The sequence below is a fragment of the Mobula birostris genome, chromosome 8 (assembly GCF_030028105.1).
Source record: "Mobula birostris isolate sMobBir1 chromosome 8, sMobBir1.hap1, whole genome shotgun sequence".
Taxonomy (NCBI): domain Eukaryota; kingdom Metazoa; phylum Chordata; class Chondrichthyes; order Myliobatiformes; family Myliobatidae; genus Mobula; species Mobula birostris.
Genome location: NC_092377.1, coordinates 166,664,733 through 166,688,478, shown reverse-complemented (window position 1 = coordinate 166,688,478; position 23,746 = coordinate 166,664,733). Strand labels below are relative to the sequence as shown.

Here is a 23,746-nt window from a genome sequence, read left to right as displayed (position 1 = left end):
CCCTCCGTTCCGAGTTTCGGACCTCAGCTTCGACAGTCTTCCCCTGCTCCCCGGGCCCGGTACTGGAGGGAGCGGCGGCCCGGGCCTAGGGACGCCGAGGTGCGGGGCTGCCATGACAACGAACCAGACGTCACAGCGTCGTTCAGCGCAGGCGTGCCTGGGGGACGCCGAAGGTTCGGGGCTGTCATGACAACGAACGCGACGTCACAACGTCGGGCATCGCGCGCGTTCCCGCGGGCGGGTTGTTGGGCTCGGGGTAAGTGGGTCGGGGTCGGGGGGCGAGGATGGGGTGGTAGGCCCGGGCCTGATTACTACCCTTGTCCATAACGTAGAGCTGGGCTGAGGGAGTTTATGGGCGGGGAGAGGACTGTGGGGTGATTTGATGGATGGGGGGTGTTATGGATGAGGGAGTTGGTTGTTTGGGGGAAGTTTGTGGATTATGACCTACAGAATGATCAAATTAATGATCACTTCTTCAGTGTGCCTTCACAATAACCATCAGAACTCCTCACCAGGTCTGAGTCCTGTTGAAGGGTCTCAGCCCAAAGAGTCGGCTCTTTATTCTCTGACCTGCTGAGATCCTCACGCATTCTGTGTTACTCAGCATAATGTGCTTGCCAGACTTGAAAGGATTCCAATTCCTGAGTTCCTATTTTTAATCAAGCTATTTGTGCCCTGTTGCAGTGTCACCGGCAAGGAAAGATGTGTGAAGGCCCCTCCAACATTTCCGGCCCTATTCCACCAGATCCAACGCTATTCCCGGACTTTTACCATCGGCCAGTATCAGGTAAAAGAATATTTTGTTTATTTTTTTAAGATGAATTGCTCCAAATTTTGCTTTTGGAGGCATGGTTCAATTGCCAGTCTGATCCGGATGGGTATAAAGCAGAAGACAGTGCAACTGTTTAGCAAGGCAAGGAAGTACTTGGTTGTTGCACGTGATCACCTTTCAGTTGTTCTACATCAGAATCAGAACTCAGCAAGAGTATGAAAGAAACAAAAATTAATTCCATAAGATCATAAGACATTGGAGCAGAATTAGGCCATTTGGCTCATTGAGTCTGCTCTGCCATTTCATCATAGCTGATCCAATTTTCCTCTCAGCCCCAATCTCCTGCCTTCTCTCCGTATCCCTTCATGTCCTGACTAAACAAGAATCTATCAATTTCTGCCTTAACTATACCCAATGTCTTGGCCTTCACAGAAGCCTGTGGCAATGAATTCCACAGATTCATCACTCTCTGTCTGAAGAAGTTCCTCCTCACCTCCATTCTAAATAGACATCCCTGTGTTCTGACAGTATGTCCACTGGTCTTAGACTCCCCCACTATAGGAAACATTCTCTCCAAATCCACTCTATTGATATCGTTCAACATTCGATAGGTTTCAATGGGATCCCCCTCCCCATTAAGTTCTCTTGTTATTAAAAGTAGAAAATGCTGGAAATGTTCAACAGACCAGGCAACATCTGGGGACAGAGTTACAGTTACAGTTTCAGGTTGTTAGTCTTTTATCAGACATTCATCTTGAGGAATGGCTGACAGGCAGGAGGTGGTGAGTGGGAATAAAAGGGGCCTTTTCTAGTTGGTTGCCAGTGACTAGTGGTGTTCCTCGGGGGTCAGTATTGGGACTGCTACTTTTCACATCGTTTGTTAATGGTTTAGGTAATGGAATTGATGGTTTTGTGGCAAGGTTTGCGGATGATACGAAGATAGGTAGAGGGGTAGATAGTGCTGAGGATGCAATGCAATTGCAGCAGGACTTATACAAATTGGAAGAATGGGCAAAAAGAGTGGCAGATGGAATACAGTGTTGGGAAATGTATGATAATGCATTTTGGTAAAAGGGACAATAGTGCAGACAGAAGGTTCAAACATCAGAGGTACAGAGGGACTTCGGAGTCCTCATGTGAGACTCCCAGAAGGTTAATTACAGGTTAAGTCTATGGTAAAGAAGGCAAATATAATGTTGGCATTTACTTCAAGAGGAGTAGAATATAAAAGTAAGGAGATAATGCTGAGGCTTTGTAAGACACTATTCAGGCTGTACTTGGAGTACTGTGTACAGTTTTGGGCCCTATATTTCAGAAAGGATGTGTTGACATAGGAGAGAGTCCAGAGGAGGTTTATGAGGATGATTCCAGGAATGAAGGGGTTAACATATGAGGAAATTTGGCAGCTTTGGGCCTGTACTCACTGGAATTTAGAAGAATGTGTGGGGATCTCATTGAAACCTACTGAATGTTGAAAGGACTAGATAGGGTGGATGTGGAGAGGATGTTTCTTGTGGTGGTGGTATCCAGAGCTAGAGGGCACAGCTTGAAAATTGAGGGGTGACTTTTAGAGCAGGTAAGAAGGATTTTTTTTAGCCAGAGAGTAATGAATCTGTGGAATATTCTGCCACAAACTGTGGTGGAGGCCAAGTCCGTGGGTATATTTACGGCGGAAGTTGCTAATTTCCTGATCGGTCAGGGCACTAAAGGATATGGCGAGAAGGCAGGTGTATGGGGTTGAATGGGATACAGGATCAGCCATGATGGAATGATGGAGTGGACTCGATGGGCTGAATGGCCTAATTCTGCTCCTATGTCTCGTGGTCTGTCTTGCAAATGGACTGATTGGGCAAATGCATTACTATCTTGGGCACCATGAAAAGTATTACAGATGGAATCTTATTAGAAGTTTAAAATGTTTTATTTATAGAATAGTTGGTGTGATTGCAGGGCAGATTTTTCATCAAACAGTTGGAATTGTGAGGATGGATCTCCCCTTTATTACTCAAAATGCTGAAACTTTTATTGGACATGGTTAAAGCATTATAATTATAAAACTATGATCTTGTTCGGAATTGTGCCTTTTTTTAGTGAGTGGATCCTGTTGATTTGTGATATGACAGACAAATGTTTGTAATTGATTACCAGTAGCTACCTTGTCCAGCGTGTGTTATACAGAGGACAAGTGATTTTCTGGATGAGGTTATAATACACTTAAGTCTTGAATGGAGACGCAAGAGACTGCAGATGCTGGATGTCTGGAGAAACTCAGAAGGTCAGGCAGCATCTATGGAGGGAAATGAACAGTCAAACGGTTCTTCGGTTCATTGTTCATTCAGAAATACGATGGTGGAGGAGAAAAGAAGCGGTTCCTAAACCAGTGACTGGGTGTCTTCAGACTCCTGTACCTCCTGCCTGATGGTAGTGATGAGAAGAGGGGATGCCCTGGATGGGGAGGGTCCTTGATGATGGATGTCGCTTTCTTGAAGCATTGCCTTTTGAAGATGTCCACAGTGTCCATGGTGGAGCTGACCGAACTTACAACCCTCTGCAGCTTTTTCCGATCCTGGGCATTGACTCCTCTATACCAACCGGTCAGAGTGCTTTCCATGGTACATATTAAATAAGAGAAAAGACAATTCAGCATCTTTCTGTTATCTGTTGCTGAAATCTGATCGTCTTTTGACCACATTGCCAGCTTTGTGGATAGTGATGGAACGTGATTGATGTCCATCTAACTTCTCTTTCCTTCTGTTTATGTCTGCAGCTCGGGGAAGGTTAGAAGGAAACAGCCTGAAACTCGACTTTCTCTCAGGGCCGTTACCTCCGGATCCCACTTTGTACCCGTCGTGCTACAGTGCCAGGCCTCAGCCAGCTCCTCGTGTGCGTCCAAATGCTAGAGAGATCCTGGAGAGAGGACAAAAGGGTTCTGTTGGTGTGCTGCTGCAATTGGAGGGAGTGTCACTACACAGACAGTTCTCACCAAGAAGTAAGTGGACTCTTTTATTGCTTAATTTATTTCAGGGAGTTACATTGCTAACAATTGTGTATCCATTCGTTTTGGGTCTGCAATTTCCTGTGCTAAACAGCCTAATTGCTGCAGTGGGATATCTCTGTTCATAAAAAAGCAGACAAAAAATGACTGGAGATATTATGTGAGGCGAGGGACCTAGGCAAGGATGGTTAGGACCCAAGTGCTGGAGTGAAATCGAGATACGATACGAGACTGGAACATGAACAGGGTACGAAACTGGAGGCTAGACGAGAATGCAAGTGGAGCTGGTGATTGAGCACTGAGCCTCAGTTCAGGTGCTCTTTAAATATTAAAATCCTATCACCAAAACATTGCTGCCAATTAGCGGGCGGGCCTGATCTTTAAAGGAGCTGCACCAGTGTCTAAACCCCAGCAGCTGGCGCTGTTCGGTGTGTATCATAACATTATGAGTATGCTTTGTCTAGATTTTAGTTCTCTGTTGGTTGGTGTTGTCTGTAAGGAATTTGTATATTCTCCGGGTGCTCTGGTTTTCTCTCATATTTCAAAGATGTACGGGTTAGGGTTAGTGAGCTGTGGGCATGCTATGTTGGCACTGGAAACGTGGCAACACTTGCAGGCTGCCCCCAGCACATCCTTGAACTGTGTTGGTAGTTGCTGCAAATGATGCATTTCACTGTATGTTCCGATGCACATGTGAGAAATAAAGCTAACCTTTATAATCTTTAATCTTTACGTTCACTTCCTGTGGTGGGGTAGGGTGGGGGGGGGGTGACCATCCCTTAACTACAGGTCTTTTTTTCCTTCCCAGCCACTCACTGGCTATTCACTCTGTGTGAATGGAAACAACACATTTGAGTGTATGTGACAAATAGAGCTAATCTTTATACTTCAGCAGTTAGCACTGTGAAAGTCAGGAGGTCTCTTGGTAGTTCGTAGTCACTGGAACATTTACATTCCATCTTGTTCCTGGCAGAGAAGGAACCAAGGGATCATGAGAAGGAGAACGTGAGGCGAATGCGTGAGATCCAGAAGAAATGCAGGGAGAAGGACCAAGAGCGTGAGCAAAATGGCCCCAAACCGGTCAAAGCCCTGTGGAAGTCCCAGAAGTACGAATCTGTTCCTTCCAAAGTGATGGCCCGCTTACAGGTAGATACTTGTGAAAGCAGTAATGAACTGATGGAAAGTTCCTGAATGAACATAGAACAATGCGGCCCACATTTTAACCTACTCTAAAGTCAATCTAACACTTCCCTCCTACATTTTTCCATCATCCATGTGCCTATCTAAGAGTTTCTTAAATGTCCCTAATATGTTTGCCTCTACCACCACAGCTGGCAGCCTCTTCCACACACTCAGCACTCTCTGTGTAAAAAACTCATCTGTGACATTTCTTCTCTTCCCCCCCCCCCCCACCAATATTTTCCTCTACTTACCTTAAAAATATTCCCATTGTATTAGCAATTTCTTCCCTGGGAAAAAGTCTCTGTCTGTCCACTCAATCTTTCCCTCTCATCATCTTCACCTCTATCAAGTCACCTCTCAGCCTTCATTCCAAAGAGGAAAACTGTAACTCACTGAACCTATCCTCATAAGACACTTTCTGTAATCCAGGCAGCATCCTGGTAAATCTCCTCTGCACTCTCTTGTAAAGATTCCACATCCTTCCTCTGAGGCGACCAGAACTGGACACAATATTCCAAGTGTGGTCTAACCAGGGTTTTATAGAGCCGCAATATTACCTCACGGCTCTTGAACTCAATCTCCCAACGAATGATGGCCAACACATCATAACCCATCTTAACAACCCTTATCAACATGCACAGCAACCTTGAGGGATTTAGATGTGGACCCACAGTGAGAGGAGAATTGTCTGATAATGGCTAAGCAGAACACAGTAAATGACTGGCGTCTGTAGGAGGAGGTGCTGGATTAAGATTTATTGGGACTCTGGATATTGGAGGAACCCTTCCCCCTGCCACCATGACAGGCAGTGTGTATGTGTAGCAGAAATACTTGGGACAAATTGTGCCCAATAACTGTGGCCAATGTATAAAATTAGAATAAGAATCTGGATTATCATCACTGACGTGTTATGAAAGTAGTTGTTTCGCAGCAGCAATACAGAATAATTGATAAAATAATTACTACAAGCTATACTAAGAAATGTATTTTTTTAAAGTGCAAGAAGTGAGCAGAATAGTCCTGATGAAGGGTCTCAGCCTGAAATGTCAACTGTTTACTCATTTCCATAGATGCTGCCTGACCTGCTGAGTTCCCGCAGCATTTTGTGTGTAGTAGACACTATGACCATAAGACAAAGGAGCAGAAGTCGGCCATTCGGCCCATTGAGTCTGCCCCGCCATTTTATCATGAACTGATCCATTCTCCCATTTAGTCCCACTCCCCTGCCTTCTCACCATAACCTTTGATTCCCTGGCTACTCAGATACCTATCAATCTCTGCCTTAAATACACCCAATGACTTGGCCTCCACTGCTGACTGTGGCAACAAATTCCATAGATTCACCATCCTCTGACTAAAAAAATTTCTTCGCATCTCTGTTCTGAATGGGCGCCCTTCAATCCTTAAGTCATGCCCTCTCGTACTAGACTCCCCCATCATGGGAAACAACTTTGCCACATCCACTCTGTCCATGCCTTTCAACATTCGAAATGTTTCTATGAGGTCCCCCCTCATTCTTCTAAACTCCAGTACAGTCCAAGAGCAGTCAAACATTCCTCATATGTTAACCTTCTCATTCCCGGAATCATTCTAGTGAATCTTCTCTGTACCCTGTCCAACGTCAGCACATCCTTTCTTAAATAAGGAGACTAAAACTGCCCACAGTACTCCAAGTGAGGTCTCACCAGCGCCTTATAGAGCCTCAACATCACATCCCTGCTCCTATACTCTATTCCTCTAGAAATAAATGCCAACATTGCATTTGCCTTCTTCACCACCGACTCAACCTGGAGGTTAACCTTAAGGGTATCCTGCACGAGGACTCCCAAGTCCCGTTGCATCTCAGAACTTTGAATTCTCTCCCCATTTAAATAATAGTCTGCCTGTTTATTTCTTCTACCAAAGTGCATAATCATACACTTTCCAACATTGTATTTCATTTGCCACTTCTTTGCCCATTCTCCCAATCTATCCAAGTCTCTCTGCAGACTCTCTGTTTCCTCAGCACTACCGGCCCCTCCACCTATCTTCGTATCGTCGGCAAACTTAGCCACAAAGCCATCTATTCCATAATCCAAGTACTTTAGCAAAGTAGTGGGGTAGTGTTCATGGTTTCATGGACCGTTCAGAAATATGATGCTGGAGGGAAAGCAGCTGATCCTAAAATGTTGAGTGTGTGTCTTCAGGCTCCTATACCTCCTCCCTGATGGTGGTATTGAGAAGAAGGCATATCGTGGATGGTGAGGGTGCTTTATGTTGGATGTTGTCTTCTTGAGCCATCAGCCCTATAAACTATACGGACACTTTAAAAGTGCATTTTTAAGAAAATGAACTAAAATTATTTAATCATGCCTGTAAGTATTGTTGGGAAGTCAAATAAGCTTACTATACTGGGAACCGTAACCTTGGTTTTCATCCCTGCACTTCCTAATTTCTCCTGCGTAACAGTGGTTGAAGTTAGAGTAGAGCGAAGTTACAAGAGGTATTTCCAATTTGTGCCCAGCCAGTGGCCTAGCACAAAACATGAGGTGGATTCTTAAATATATGCCAGTAACCACTGGCACAGTGTGCAGAGTTTCCCAAAATCTACCTGATTTCCTTTCCAATTTTGATTTGATTAATCTTCAGGAGAACTCATCGGTGAAGCCTTTGGATAAACAGCACTACCTTAAAGCACATTCACGATGTGGGACTGGGATTAGCCCAAAAAGATCCTCGTCGCCAAACCCAACAAAAGCGGAGATCTGTGCCGAAGCATTAGAGAAGGCTAACCTCGATGTGAGTGTACTATTGGACAAAATTCACAGGGTACTTTAAGCATGACTGTTATATTCTGAATAAGATGAAGCTTTATTCTAACTGAGCAAAAGAATCAAAATTGACTTTATTATCATTGACGTATATTGGGAAATTTGTTGTTTTGTGATTGCAGTACCATGTAATACATAAAAGGTACTATGTTATAGGAAATGCATAAATATTTCTTATTTATATTATATTTATATACTGCATGTACACTCTGACCACTTTATTAGGTACAGGAGATGACCTGGTATGGTCATCTGCTATTGAAGCCCATCTACTTCAAGGTTTGACATGTGCATTCAGAGATGCTCTTCTGCACGCCACTGTTGTAACATGTGGTTATTTGAGTTACTGTCATCTTCCTGTCAGCTTGAACCAGTCTGGCCATTCTCCTCTGACCTCTCTCATCAACAAAGTATTTTCACCCACTAGACTGCTTACTGGATTTTTTTTTTTTTTTGCACCATTCTTTCTCTTTTTGCCTTATGTATATAGTGCAAAGGGTGGCGGGATGGGGTTTTGTCTCTACCAAAGGAGGTGCAAGGTGCTCCATCCCTCTGCTAGCCTGCAGGTCACCCTTGGGCAAGGTGTAGCACCTCCTTAGCCTCCCCCCACAACCCTGTTGGGGTCAGGTGAAGCCATGGGATCAGGCGGTGGATGGTCGTACGAGCAGCTGGTGCAGATCACAAGTCCTGGTTATGTGATCACTGACGCCAGGCAGACAATCTCTGAAGAGTATTGATAATGGCCGGAGTCACCCATCTTGTAAAGACACTGCCCAGAAGAAGGCAATGGCAAACCACTTCTGTAGAAAAATTTGCCAGGTACAGTCATGGTCATGGAAAGACCACGATTGCCTATGTCAAATGACATGGCACATAATGAACAAATGATATAGTGCATAACTAATTAGGTAGTACTCATTGGTCCATTGTCTGTTCAGAAATCTGATGGTGGAGGGAAAGAAGGTATTCCTAAAATGATGAGTGTTCCTTCAGGCTCCTGGACTTCCTCTGTGATGGTAGTAATGAGAAGAGGGCATGTCCTGGGTGGTGGGAGCCCTCAGTGATGGATTTTGAGGTAAGACCTTTTTTGGATGACCTGGTTGCTGGGGAGGCTAATGCTCATGATGGAGCTGGCTGCGTCTACAACTTTTTCTGATCCTGGATTGTGGCCCCTGCATAGCAGACAGTGATGTAACCAGTCAGAATGCTCTCACAGTTCACCTGTAGAAATTTGATAGAGTCTTTGACGACATACCAAATATTCCAAAAATCCTAATGAAATTGGAACTTGGAAGCATGCTGCCCAGAATAGATTTAGGAGGCCTTTAGTGTGGAACCATCTTGGTAATTAACCTTTTTTTGCGATTGTGTAACTAAATCACTATCACTGTTGATGATTACCAATCTGCTTGTTTTTGTTTTATTACAGACCCAGGTCAAAGGTGTAAATATAGATTTCATTAGGCACAATGCACAGAATGCAAGAAGAATGCCAGTGCGACGCTCCAAGTCCCTGCAGTCCCTTGCAGATGTTCTGGACAGGAAAGCAAAGGAACAACAGGAGTACATAAGCAAGAATAAAGGACAGCTACCCCAGTAGTAAGCATGGATTATTGGGGAACTTAACTCATCCTTTTTCCTTTCCTCCTTCTGGTTTATTTAAAATGGTGCACTCAAATAACTCCCTCCATTTCCTTCATATTCACGTGTCTACCTAAAAGCTTTCTAAAAAAAAGATTCTTTCTTTCTTAAAAACAGAAATAGTGGATTATCTTTATTTGTCACATGTACGTTGAAATATACAGTGAAGTGTCTCATTTGCATCAATGACAACACAGTCCAAATGTGGGCCGAGGGCAACCCCTCACACCTTACTAATTGTAACTTATACTTCTTTGGAATGTGGATGGAAATCGGAGTATCCGGAGAAAACCTATGGGGCCACAGGGAGAACATACAAACTCTTTACAGACAGTGGCGGGAATTGAGCCCTGACCTTAGAGCTGGTGCTGTCATGGCATTACGGTACTGTGCCACCGCCAAACTGTCTGCTTGGTAATCCATTGCAGCTATATACACTTTCTGCATAAAAGAACACTTACCCCTTAGATCTCCTTTAAAATTCACCTCTCTAGCTTTAAAACTATTGTTCTCTGGTGTTTAATATTTCTAGCCCAGGGTAAATAATCTGACTGTCTACTTCAGGGATCTAACCTGGGACCCACAGACCCCTTGATTAATGGTGTTGGCCCATGGTATAAGAAAGGTGAACCACTGGTCTACTCTATCTATGCTTCTTAAAATTTGAAAAAACCTCTATCAGGTTCAGCCTCAGCCTCCAACGTTCTAGGGAGAACAACCCAAGTTATTCTAACCTTTCCTCATAGGTCATACCCTCCCATTGAGGCAGCATCCTGGTAAACCTCTTCTCCACCCTGCCCAGTCTCCACATCCTTCCTGTAAAGGGGTGACCAGAACTGTACACTCAATAAATAGTGATCTGACTAAAGTTTTATATAACTACAGAATAACCTGCTTACTCTTATTCTCAACTCCCCCACCAATGAAGGCAAGCACCTCCTTAAAGCCATTTCATCAAAGCTGATCCAATTTTACTCTCAGCCCTATCTCCTGCCTTCTCCCCCGTTCCTTCGTGCCCTGACCAATCAAGAATCTATCAACCTCAGCCTTAAATATACATAGAGACTTGGCTTCCACAGCTGCCCGTGGCAAAGAATTCCACAGATTCACCACTCTCTGGCTAGAGAAATTCCTCCTCATCTCCGTTCTAAAAGGACCCCTCTCTATTCTGAGGCTGTGTCCTCTGGTTTCGTACATCCCTACCATAGGAAACATCCACTCTATCAAGGCCTTTCTACATCCGATAGGTTTTAATGAAGTCATCCTCATTCTTCTGATTTCTAGTGAATAAAGGCCCAGAGCCATCAGATGTTCTTTTTATCCTGTCTATATCTCTCATAATATTGTGTACCTCTATCGACTGTCTCCTCATTCTCCAACTCTTTAGGGAATAAAGTCCTAAAATAGTCAACCTTTCCCTGTAATTGAGGTCCACAGGTCTTGGCAACATCCTTGACCAACCTCCCATCCGGGGCCTTGTCAAAACCCTTGCTAAAGTCCACGTAGACAACATCCATTGCCTTGCCTTCATCAACTTTCCTGGCAACTTCCTCGAAAAACTCTATAAGATTGGATAGACATGAAATACCGCATACAAAGCCATGCTGACTACCCATAATCAGTACCTGTCTCTCCAAATACTTGTAGGTATGTCCAATCCCTTGGAATTCCTTCCAATAACTTACCAACTACTGATGTGGGTAAATTATTTTTGCACGTATTTACAGGAAAATAAAAAATACCATAGAATTTATGAAAATTTATACATAAATGAGGTCTAACAAGACAAATTATACAAAAAATACTAAGAACCTGAGTTGTAAAAAGTCCTTGAAAGTGAGTCTGTAGGTCGTAAAACAGGAGTTCTTAACCTTTGGCAGTCCAGTGAATCCGATAGACGCCTTCTCAGAATAATGTGTGTAGATATATAAAATAAAATACCTAGGATTACAAAAGAAACCAATTCTATGGAAATACAGTTATCAAAATGTTAAAAAAAACAAACTTGTGATACAGCAATATATGTGCTTTATTTACACAATAAATAACAAGACTATATATTCAAAATAGAGGCAAGTTTAAAATAAAATTTTATTTCTTTAAAAACATATCAGTGTTAAGGACCATCTGTCCTACTTGCAGAGATAAGTTGCAGGAGGGAGGTTAGAGGGGAGGGATGTGTGAACAAGGGAATCATATTGAATGCAATCCCAGTGTAAAACAGAGAATGGAGGGAGGGAAAGATATGTTTATTCCTCTCCATAGATGCTGCCTGACCTGCTGAGTTCCTCCAGCAGCTTATGGGTATTGTAAATGGTAGTATATGTACTTTGATAATAAATTAACTTTGAGCTTTAAGTAAAGACCAGTGTGAAGATTCACAGTCCTCTGGTTAAGAACCCCTGTTGTAGAATCAGATAAGAGATATGGTAAGTGAAGATATCCACGCCAGTTCAGGAGCCTGATGGTTGAAGGGTAATAACCGTTCCTAAACTTGGTGGTGTAGGACATATGCTTTCTGTACCTCTTTCTTGATGGTAGTAGCACCTTATCCTAAACACAAGAGGTTCTATAGATGCTGGAAATCCAGAGTAATGCACACAAAATGCTGGAAGAACTCAGCTGGTTGGGTTGAATCAATGGAAAAGACATTTGAGGTGAGGCTGTTCATTAGGACTGAAAAGGAGGAAGAAAGTTCCTCTAGCGTTTTGTATGAGCACTTTAATCGCTGGCATAACCACTTTCAGTGAATTATGAACTTGGACCCCAAGATCCCACTGTACCTCAATGCTATTAAGGGGCATTCAAATTGGAATTGCCAAATTAAATGCTATTTGCTTCCCTACCTGTAACTTTCCTGTGATCTTAGTTTTTCGTTGAGAATATCCAAACAATATTTGCTTTGTTTCCAGCTTAATTGAACGGCGGAACCAGTGGAGGAAAGAGGAGGAGGAACGACAGAAAAACATCCCTGATCCAAGCATGCCTCCGGGTCACACTAGGATGCCAGAGGATGAAAGGCTGGAAACACTCAGCTCCCTTCATCAAAGTACGTCCATGTGCTCTCCTTACTTTAGAAGATAACATATTGAACTAAGAATTTGTTAATTACTCTGCAGCATACACAGCACAAGACACATATAGCACATATAAGATAGTAGTAAGATACAGTCACACAAAAAATATAGTCCAAATCCCTAAGGTCATGAATGTTGCATCAGTCTGCAGTCGAACACAACACCATTTGTTTAATGCCGAGCGAACACTGGAGAGCAACACCAGTGCCTCTCTCTTGGATGGCTACTAACAGGCGACACTGCAGCTTGAGGCCTAGTCCTCTCTGTGACCAAAGCCATGGAGCTCCTCTGCTGCCCGCACACCACATAGCAAATGTAGCACATATAAGATAGCCATTAAATACAGTCATACAAAAAATATATATAGTTCAAGTCCATGACTCCATGAATGTTGCAGCAGTCTGCATTTCAACACAATATAGCTTGAGGTCTAGTCCTCACAACGACTGGGGCCATGTAGCTCTTCCACTCCCTCTGCCAACTGCACAGCACAAGGCACATATAAGATAGCGGTCACACAAAAAAATAGTCCGAGTCTCTGAATCCATAAATGTTTCAGCAGTCTGTAGTCAAGTACAATATGGCTTGCTTTCAGCCGGGGGCAGCACCAACAACTCTCTCCTGGACAGCTGCAAACAGGCGACACTGCAGTTTGACGCCTAGTCCTCCCTATGACTGAGGCCACGCAGCTCCCCACCATTCACCAACAAACTACTGAACTGGCTGGAATGGTTTTTCACTCTGGGTAATCCCACACACTTACACCTTAATACCTTGTGTAAATCAATTTCAGACAAAATAATGCTCAATGATTATAAATCTTAAAACAAATAAGTGAAATTGTTTGGACGTTACTGCAAAAGCAGAATGTGAATGCACATGTCATCATTGATTCACCGGACTCTTTGAGAAACTCTCACTCGTTGCTCAATCACCTTATTTATTTGTGCACAGCGGGAACAATGTGACCCCTGACACCACATTGTTCTGAAGTCTGAACAAAGAAATGCCATTTTTACACAGAATTGACTAGTTGCATACAGATAATGACCAATTGGTAACCTTGTGGACATTTAGGTCCCTTATTTACATAATCAATCACTGCAATAATACAGATATTAAGTGAATAGAAACTATAAGCTAACAACTGATGATACTTTGAAGTTAATAAGGTAATTGTCCCCTCGTTTGTGTGTGTACCTTGCATCCTTACATTACATCCTTGTCTCTGTATGCCAAATGGTTTTGGTTCCCTGCTGTGCAAAGGGATGCGAAGCACTTCAAAGACCTCTCTTGCCTGGGCTGACTGCACTCTATCCTTGCCTAGACATTGTCCTAATCTTGGGCAACTTCCACACATAGAACACATCTTTGAACTTGCTTTACCTAAAAATGGAAGTGTTTGTTGGATAAATGATTTATACCGTCTGTTCCATGGAGATCTGTATGGTAGCTCTCCATGTGGATAGAAGCAAAGCGGAGGGAAGAGGTTTGGATTAAATACAACTCAACTCAGCTGCTAACAATGGAACTAATTATAGAGCAACACTTCTAGAAATCTTATAGTAATTTTTGAAATGGATGATAAAATGTGGTACAGACTAAACTTTACAGATTTAAAATTTTTTTTCTAGACGATGAAACCTCTTTCCTCATCATAACAGCACTAGTGTTGTTCAGTTTTCCTTTAATTTTGTGAGAGCCATTTTTTTCCTCTTCTTATCCAAATCCAAGAAAAAGTCTTTTCAGGTCAGGCTTGGCCAGAGTAATTGCAGTGTTTTCTTCGGAGAGCTCCTAGATGTGGTAAAAAGGAATTTTTTTTAAATTACACAAGAGAATGACCTTTGAAGTAAATTACTAAGTGTGCATTCAGAAAATTAGAATAGCAGTTGCTGGAAGTTTCAAATAAAAGCAGAAAATACTAAGATACACAGCAGACCAGTCATTGTCTGATGTTGGTTGTCCATTGATGATGATAGGAACCTGTGTGGGAAAGCTTCTAAAGTGGAAAAACCATTGCACTGGGTTAGTTCCACTCCCTAAACCTCACAGGCCCCATTTCAGTGGTACAAATGATCATCACAACTAGAGGCCTCTTCGGTTGCAGTGGGTGGCGATAACATCTTCTGTACATGGAGTGTTGCAGAACCACCATCCTGGCCATTGGACCTCACTGTAGATCTCATCCACCCAGTCCAATGGATCTAACTTTGCAAGCTGGGACAGGCATATCCCTAACTCACCGGTGTCTGAGGCATACCCTTCACCCTCAACTGGCTTAGCCTGCCTGTTGAAGCAGTGTAGCGGGGTGTGGCTGCTATCGCTGAAACCTGATGAAATATCATTCACCTGGAGCATTAACCCTGTTTCTGTCTACACAGGAGCCATTTTATTTGTAGTTCCTGTGTTAGTTAATCTGAACTAGCTGCTCACCTTGCTTAATCTGCTTCTTGCCATCCCTTACCTACAGCTCAAAAGCAGCTGACCAAACAACTGCTGATGTTTCCCGTACAAGTGGATACCATTGGCATGCAGAATCGACGCACGGACCTTGAGAAGAAGCTGACAGAGATTGAAGAGGCCATCAAAATCTTCTCACGACCCAAAGTTTTCATCAAAATCAATGACTGAGCAGCTCTATGAGGTAAAAATCCAGTTCATAGCAACATTTCTGTTTATAATTTGGATTAACATTTTTGATCAATATGGAAAGGGGAGAAGAGAATTAAGTAGGTAGTAAGCCTACTGACTCTCACAGCTATCTGGACTATTCCTCTTCTCACCCTGTCTCTTGCAAAAACGCCATCCCCTTCTCGCAATTCCTCCGTCTCCGCCGCATCTGTCCTCAGGATGAGGCTTTTCATTCTAGGACGAGGGAGATGTCTTCCTTTTTTAAAGAAAGGGGCTTCCCTTTCTCCACTATCAACTCTGCTCTTAAACGCATCTCCCCCATTTCACGTACATCTGCTCTCACTCCATCCTCCCGCCACCCCACTAGGAATAGGGTTCCCCTGGTCCTCACCTACCACCCCACCAGCCTCCGGGTCCAACATATTATTCTCCGTAACTTCCGCTACCTCCAACGGGATCCCACCACTAAGCACATCTTTCCCTCCCCCCCCCCCTGCATTCCGCAGGGATCGCTCCCTACACAAATCCCTTGTCCATTCGTCCCCCCCATCCCTCCCCACTGATCTCCCTCCTGGCACTTATCCGTGTAAGCGGAACAAGTGCTACACATGCCCTTACACTTCCTCCCTTACCACCATTCAGGGCCCCAAACAGTCCTTCCAGGTGAGGCAACACTTCACCTGTGAGTCGACTGGGGTGATATACTGCGTCCGGTGCTCCTGATGTGGCCTTTTATATATTGGCGAGACCCGACGCAGACTGGGAGACCGCTTTGCTGAACATCTACGCTCTGTCCGCCAGAGAAAGCAGGATCTCCCAGTGGCCACACATTTTAATTCCACATCCCATTCCCATTCTGACATGTCTATCCACAGCCTCCTCTACTGTAAAGATGAAGCCACACTCAGGTTGGAGGAACAACACCTTATATTCCGTCTGGGTAGCCTCCAACCTGATGGCATGAACATCGACTTCTCTAACTTCCGCTAGGCCCCACCTCCCCCTCGTACCCCATCTGTTACTTATTTTTATGCACACATTCTTTCTCTCACTCTCCTTTTTCTCTCTCTGTCCCTCTGAATATACCTCTTGCCCATCCTCTGACCCCCCCCCCCCTTGTCTTTCTTCTCGGACTTCCTGTCCCATGATCCTCTCGTATCCCCTTTTGCCAATCACCTGTCCAGCTCTTGGCTCCATCCCTCCCCCTCCTGTCTTCTCCTATCATTTTGGATCTCCCCCTCCCCCTCCAACTTTCAAATCCCTTACTCACTCTTCCTTCAGTTAGTCCTGACGAAGGGTCTCGGCCTGAAACGTCGACTGCACCTCTTCCTAGAGATGCTGCCTGGCCTGCTGCGTTCACCAGCAACTTTGATGTGTGTTGCTTGAATTTCCAGCATCTGCAGAATTCCTGTTGTTTAAGTAGGTTGTTAGCTGTTTGATTGCAGATTGACAGTTTATTATCATTTATTTATTTAGAGATACAGCACGTTGACAGAGATCCTGCCCAAAGAGCCTGCATAGCCCAATTACATCCAATTAACCTACTAACCCATATTCCTTTGGAATGTGGGAGGAAACTAGAGCACCTGGGGGAAATCCACACGATGACAGGGAGAGTGTTAAAAACTCCATATTGTACAGACAGCGACGAAATTGAACCTGGGTCATTGGCGCAATAGCATTATGTTAACCACTACGCTACCATACTGCTGCTAACTGTTTGTGACATTAAGCCCAGAAGATGGATTGTTTGACATCTTTTTGGTCCTAAATGAAGAAGACGGAGTCAAACATGGTTCTGGTCCTAATGGCCTTATAATAACTATTATTATAAGTGTGAATTGTCATATGTCGCCAAGGTCTCACCACTTACTATTACAACTTTTTCCAGCTATATAACTCTCAAAGAAAGATATCCCCCATTTTAATTAATATCTCCCCGATGGGAGTTATCTACAGGCCCCGAAACAGTAGCCTGGATATAGAGTGCAAGCTAAATCAAGAGTTAAAATTGGCACGTCGCAAAGGTAATTCCACGGTTGTTATGGGGGATTTTAACACGCAGGTAGACTGGGAAAATCAGGTTGGTACTGGACCCCAAGAAAGGGAGTTTGTGGAATGTCTCAGAGATGGATTCTTAAAGCAGCTTGTATTAGAGCCTACCAGGGAGAAGGCAATTCTGGATTTAGTGTTGTGTAATGACCAGATTTGATAAGGGAACTCGAGCTAAAGGAGCCATTAGGAGGTAGTGACCATAATATGATAAGTTTTAATCTACAATTTGAGAGGGAGAAGGGAAGATCGGAAGTGTCAGTATTACAGTTGAACAAAGGGGTCTATGGACACATGAGGGAAGAGCTGGCAAAAGTTGACTGGAAAATACCCTAGCAGGGATGACAGTGGAACAACAATGGCAGGTATTTCTGGGAATAATACAGAAGGTGCAGGATCAATTCATTCCAAAGAGGAAGAAAGATTCTAAGGGGAGTAAGGGGCGACCGTGGATGACAAGGGAAGTCAAGGACAGTATAAAAATAAAAGAGAGGAAGTATAACATAGCAAGGATGAGTGGGAAGCCAGAGGATTGGGAGACTTTTAAGGAGCAACAGAAGATAACTAAAAAGGCAATACGGGGGGGGAAAAGATGAGGTATGAAGGTAATCTAGCCCAAAATATAAAGGAGGATAGTAAAAGCTTCTTTAGGTATGTGAAGAGGAAAAAAATTAGTTAAGACCAAAGTTGGGCCCTTGAAGACAGAAACGGGTGAAATTATTATGGGGAACAAGGACATGGCAGACGAACTGAACAGGTACGTTGGATCTGTCTTCATTAGGGAAGACACAAACAATCTCCCAGATGTAATAGTGGCCAGAGGACCTAGGGTAACAGAGGAACTGAAGGAAATTCGCATCAGGCACAAAATGGTGTTGGGTAAACTGATGGGACTGAAGACTGATAAATCCCCAGGGCCTGATGGTCTGCACCCCAGGGTACTTAAGGAGGTGGCTCTAGAAATCATGGATGCATTGGTAGTCATTTTCCAATGTTCTATAGATTCAGGATCAGTTCCTGCGGATTGGAGGATAGCTAATGTTATCCCACTTTTTAAGAAAGGAGGGAGAGAGAAAACAGGCAATTATAAACCAGTTATTCTGACATCAGTGGTGGGGAAGATGCTGGAATCAATTATAAAAGATGAAATAGCGGCATATTTGGATAGCAGTGGCAGGATAGATCCGAGTCAGCATGGACTTACGAAGGGGAAGTCATGCTTGACTAATCTTCTGGAATTTTTTGAGAATGTGACTATGAAAATGGACATGGGAAAGCCAGTGGATGTAGTGTACCTGGACTTTCAAAAAGCCTTTGATAAGGTCCCACATAGGAGGTTAGTGTGAAAAATTAGAGCAAATGGTATTGGGGGTAGGGTACTGATATGGATAGAAAATTGGTTGGCAGACAGGAAACAAAGAGTAGGGATTAATGGGTCCTTTTCAGAATGGCAGGCAGTGACTAATGGGGTACTGCAAGGCTCGGTGCTGGGACCGCAGCTATTTACAATATGCATTAATGATTTAGATGAAGGGATTAAAAGTAACATTAGCAAATTTGCAGATGACACAAAGTTGGGTGGCAGTGTGAAATGTGAGGAGAAGGTTATGAGAATGCAGGGTAACTTGGACAGATTGGGTGAGTGGGCAGATGCATGGCAGATGAAGTTTAATGTAGATAACTGTTAGGTTATCCATTTTGGTGGCAAGATCAGGAAGGCAGATTACGCCCTGGATGGTGTCAAGTTAGGAAAAGGGGAAGTACAACGATATCTAGGTGTCCTTGTTCATCAGTCACTGAAAGTAAGCATGTAGTGAAGAAAGCTAATGGCATGCTGGCCTTCATAACAAGGGGAATTGAGTATAGGAGCAAAGAGGTCCTTCTGCAGTTGTACAGGGCCCTGGTGAGACCAGACCTGGAATATTGTGTACAGTTTTGGTCTCCAAATTTGAGGAAGGACATTCTTGCTATGGAGGTAGTGCAGCATAGGTTCACTGGGTTAATTCCAGGGATGGCAGGACTGTCATATGTTGAAAGATTGGAGCGACTGGGCTTGTATACACTGGAATTTAGAAGGATGAGAGGGGATCTGATTGAAACATATAAGATTATTAAGGGATTAGACACGCTAGAGGCAGGAAACATGTTCCCAATGCTGGGGGAGTCGAGAACCAGAGGCCACAGTTTAAGAATAAGGGCTGGACAATTTAGAACGGAGTTGAGGAAAAACTTTTTCACACAGGGGGTTGTGGTTCTGTGGAATGCTCTGCCTCAGAAGGCAGTGGAGGCCAATTCTCTGGATTCTTTCAAAAAAGAGTTAGATAGAGCTCTTAAAAGATGGCGGAGTGAAGGGATATGGGGAGAAGGCAGGAAAAGGGTTCTGATTGTGGATGATCAGCCATGATCACAGTGAATGGTGGTGCTGGCTCGAAGGGCTGAATGGCCTACTCCTGCACCTATTGTCTATTATCTATTGTCTAATTGCTGCGCCTTTGGTGGTTGTGGCTCATTTCAAAGTTCTAGAACTCCTAACATAGGCCTTGTTAACTCCATTGTTCCTTAAAGCCCATTTAATAAGTGTGCTTTAATTTTTCTTTCCATAAATTGAGTCAAACGTTGAAATATAACACACTTGTAACTCACACAAAATGCTGGAGAAACTCAGCAGGTCAAGCAGCACCTACGGAGGGGAATAAAGAATCAATGTTTCAACAGAGACCCTTTATCAGGATGAGGATCTCAGCTTGCAACACCAACTGTTTATTCCTTTTCATAGATGCTGCTTGACCTGCTGAGTTCCTCCAGCTTTGTGTGTGTGTAACTTTGGATTTCCAGCACCTACAGAATCTCTTGTGTTTATAACACACTCTGATGTACTTTGATATTTTGAAAGATATTTTATTCTGTTAAAGAAGCTGTTAAAGTACAAGTCAGTAATGAAATGGAATGAATATAGAAAGATTAAATTGAGCTTGTTCTTGGGCTTGACTAAAGTGAATCCCTTTGGAAGCTGGCTCACTTGCACCTACTATGAATACCCAAGTGTGATACTGATTCTGTTAAAGTTTAGGAGAGATGACAGTAAAGGTGAGAATGTTATCTGAAATTTATCTTTAGAAAGCTTGTGATTTTGTTCATCTCTGAATTAGAATTAGAGAGATGTTATGGAAGATGAAAATGGAATCCATTTTATGGTCTAATTACTTGACTCCTCTGAACTGTTTGTTGGTTATGGTCCCTCTACATTACAGGCTTTGAGCCGAGATGTTGCTGGACGCCAGAAACCTACATGAAGGCAAGGCACACTGTGATTCCTGACTCTGATGATAATCTGTCCCACAAATCTGTAAATAAATTATCAGAATATTTTTTAAAAAGAATTATATGTTAATTTTGTATTATCAATGTTATTAAATTCATTAATTTTTGAAAGAAAAGTGATTTAGTTTATTTTATTTACCTAATAAAGTAGTGACTGAATGTATAACTGTATGTTGGCATAGACTCAATAGGCCAAAGGGCCTGCTTCTGAGATGATTCTGGCTATGACTCTATATTGGTGCAGTTTCAACCCTAGTTCTTTGATGAACATTGCCAGTTTTATAAAATTGCTTTTGAATTTACACATGTGCATGTCAAGGTAAGTTGACACACACTCCAATGCAGTGGCCACTCTGGGTCCAACTAAAGGTGTATTAGTTTGTCTTCTACTTTTTTTAAGATCTCAAGTTATTGGTGGATACTAAGAATATCATGCACTGCAGGACTATCCCATCAGTGTTATTCAATAGCAATGGAGCTGGACTTACAGTGTACCGTTGTTGTGTTGTCACCTGGACTTGTTGCATACCATTATGCTGAGATGGTGCACGATGTGAGTGATTGTCTTGGAGGTTTTTTATTGCGATCACAAGACTCTGTTGGACTTCAGTAACATAGAATACTGCAAGTCTGGTTCACTAGTTCATTGGTGAGACCGACAGTAGGGGAGCTGCTTTGCCTTGGTAGTGGCAAGGAGTAGGCCCTCACAGTTGCCCGGGGGTGGAGATGCCGGAGGTAGTGTGGGAGAGAGCAGAGGCCTCTGTGTGCTGTGTTGGTATCCGTACAGACCCCTCCTGTCAGTGCTGTCCTCAAGTGTTCACTTGGTGCTGCCCTCCAGCGTTTGCTCAGTGGAACGACAAGCTGGACCAGAACAACTTGCCATCAATCAGTCATGCCACTCAGGGACTTGGGCTATATTATTTTTTTCTTTGTAACCATATATTTTCCTGAAATCGTAACCTTATGTGTTACTTGTAGTATGTGCAGTGTGTTGTGTGTTGTCGGTAATTTGTTTCGCAGCTTGGTCCCGGAATAACACTGTTTTGTTTGGCTGTATTCATATATGATTGAATGATAATTAAGCTGTACAACAGATCAGAGGGGAGCTACAGCTATGTGTTTCTCACCTTACTGATGGCATTTGACCATGGTTCACAGCTACCCTGTACTTGTAACAAAGTAGGTACCTGGCACTCTAATCAAACACAAAACAATTCTGCCCTCCAAATACTTACTTTCATCTTTTTGTTTTGTAGCTGATTTTCCTATTTGGTCAGTCATCTATATTCCCATCACCTCACACACATACAAAAGAAATCAGCTGGAAATAATGTCTATGTGTTGAACATATGACAAGATAGGATACTACAAATTGATTTCTTCAGGTCAGCAGTGGAGATGAAACATTTCTTCCTTGTATTTGTGCTTGTAATGACAATACTTTAAAATTTGTTACTGATTCCTTTCTAGTTCCACAACAAAAGGTATTTACAAACAGAGGCGGCACTGTGCATGCATTAAAGGTTATAAGAAATTACCTTTATTGGAATGATATAAAATACAGAAAGAAAGAAAAATGGTTAATAAAGTAGTAAAATACAAAATAATAGTTATTAACCAATCAGTAAAGCGTGTCACACAAAATACTGCCAGAAGGAACAGCCTCTCTCCCTCTCCTTATCCCCATCTCCAGCTGTGGACTGGTTCCACTTCTCAAAACATTCCCAAATCCAGACCAACACCGCATTTTTTCTATAAGTTTCCATTTTGTGTTACACATTTTAGCAGATAACCAAGGAGGATGCAGGCCCACGCACTGAGCTTGATGCAACCACAAACAAATAAGCAGTTGATCTAAACGCTCTTTATCTTTATCGATTTACCATGGACCGCGGCTGGAGCCGAGGGTTTAAACGCTCCGGTGATGGCAGGTTACGCGCGAGGGGTAGCGACGTCACCAGAGCGCGTGTCCGCGATGGTTTAAATGCCCTGGTGCCGGGTCGCGCGCCTGCGGCTCTTTAAACGTCCCTCTGACGATTATCGGGTCGCGCGCGCGCTGCTGGAGATACTACGAGCGTGCGCGCTCGCGACGGGTTAAATGCCGCTGTGGCCGTTGTCGGGCCGCGCACGCGCGCCGTCTGTGATGTCACGCGGGCGCGCGCCTCGCGGGCGGGTTAAATGCTCCGTCCGGTTGTCGGGCCGCGCGCACGCGGCCTGTCGACGCAGCTGCAGCCTCGGTATTGTCCTGAGCCGAAGCTCGGGTCGACTCTGCGGGTCTGAGCGCCGCCACCATGAGCAAACGGAAAGCGCCGCAAGAAACGCTGAATGAAGGGATTACCGACTTCCTCATCGGTAAACGGCGATCCGGGGGACCGCGGCCGGGGCCATAACATCAATGCTCTGTCAGAACTGAGGACATTAATGCTCCACTCCCCTCCTCCTTCCCTTTCTCTCCTATCAGATTCCTCCTTCAGCCCTCTGTCTCTTCCACCTATCACCTTTCTCCCCACCTGCCTTCCCCTTCACCTGGTTCACCTGTTAACCTTGTACTCCTTCCTCTTCCACCACCTTTTAAATCTGTCTTCTTCCCCCCTTTTCCAGTCCTGTTGAAGGATCAAGCCCGAAATGTCGACTATTGACTCATTTCCGTAGAAGTTGCCTGACCTGCTGAGTTCCTCTAACGTTTTGTGTCTGTTGCTCGGGACTAATTCCTTTGCACCATTAGTGGGTTCCAATATTAAGCCCGAGTCTCTTCTTTTAAGCACTAAGTCTGTTGTTCAAGTTTATGTTTATTGTTATGGCCAACTCTGAATCTCACTGTCATTATGTTCTGTGTCATATGAGATGAGCAATCATAGTCTTCCCATCTGTCTTTAATCTGAGAAGTTATAATGGGCTCTTCAGAACTTTTGCCTCTCAGTCCCTTGATTTAAATCATGAATGTCAAGCATTGTCAACCACAACTTTTCTTTCCATTAATTTTTCCCATCTCTGCAAGGTGTTCGAGCTTCTCTTTCATGGTAAAAAGTTTTCATTTTAATCACCCTTAACCTCAATCAGTTCCAAGTTGGAAGGTGTCAGTGGTTATTGTAATATATATAGATATATGGATGAAAGAAAAGAGAGCTATGTGAGATAGATGGCGTAGATTAATCTTAGAGTTAGTTAAAAGGTTGGTGCAGCACTGCGGGACGAAGGGCCTGTACTGTCCTATGTTCTATTACTGATGTGGGTTGACTACTTTGTCAGTAATCATTGCCTTATC

The 23,746-nt window shown here is 43.5% G+C and overlaps 2 protein-coding genes across 4 annotated transcripts in view; both read left to right on the top strand.

The window, feature by feature from the left end:
- Window positions 1-163: 163 nt before the first annotated feature.
- Window positions 164-20,597, top strand: enkd1 (enkurin domain containing 1). Of its 2 annotated transcripts, none has more exons than XM_072266787.1 (9): window positions 164-256; window positions 685-787; window positions 3,540-3,761; window positions 4,741-4,913; window positions 7,578-7,727; window positions 9,189-9,358; window positions 12,313-12,449; window positions 14,948-15,121; window positions 20,412-20,597. In XM_072266787.1, the coding sequence occupies exons 2-8, from the start codon at window positions 703-705 to the stop codon at window positions 15,106-15,108; spliced, it is 1,098 nt and encodes a 365-aa protein (XP_072122888.1). In that variant the 5' UTR covers window positions 164-256; window positions 685-702; the 3' UTR covers window positions 15,109-15,121; window positions 20,412-20,597. The 2 variants fall into 2 exon arrangements, with proteins under 2 accessions (XP_072122888.1, XP_072122889.1); XM_072266788.1 differs by lacking the exon at window positions 20,412-20,597 and adding an exon at window positions 16,585-20,405.
- A 2,035-nt stretch (window positions 20,598-22,632) lies between these two features.
- polb (polymerase (DNA directed), beta) overlaps window positions 22,633-23,746 on the top strand; it is a 120,136-nt gene continuing 119,022 nt past the window's right edge. Inside the window, exon 1 of one of the 2 annotated variants that reach the window (XM_072266785.1) lies at window positions 22,633-22,833. In XM_072266785.1, coding sequence (XP_072122886.1) covers window positions 22,773-22,833 — 61 coding nt within the window. In that variant the 5' untranslated portion in view covers window positions 22,633-22,772. The remainder of the gene's footprint in view (window positions 22,834-23,746) is intronic. The other variant, XM_072266784.1, reaches the window with a different exon arrangement.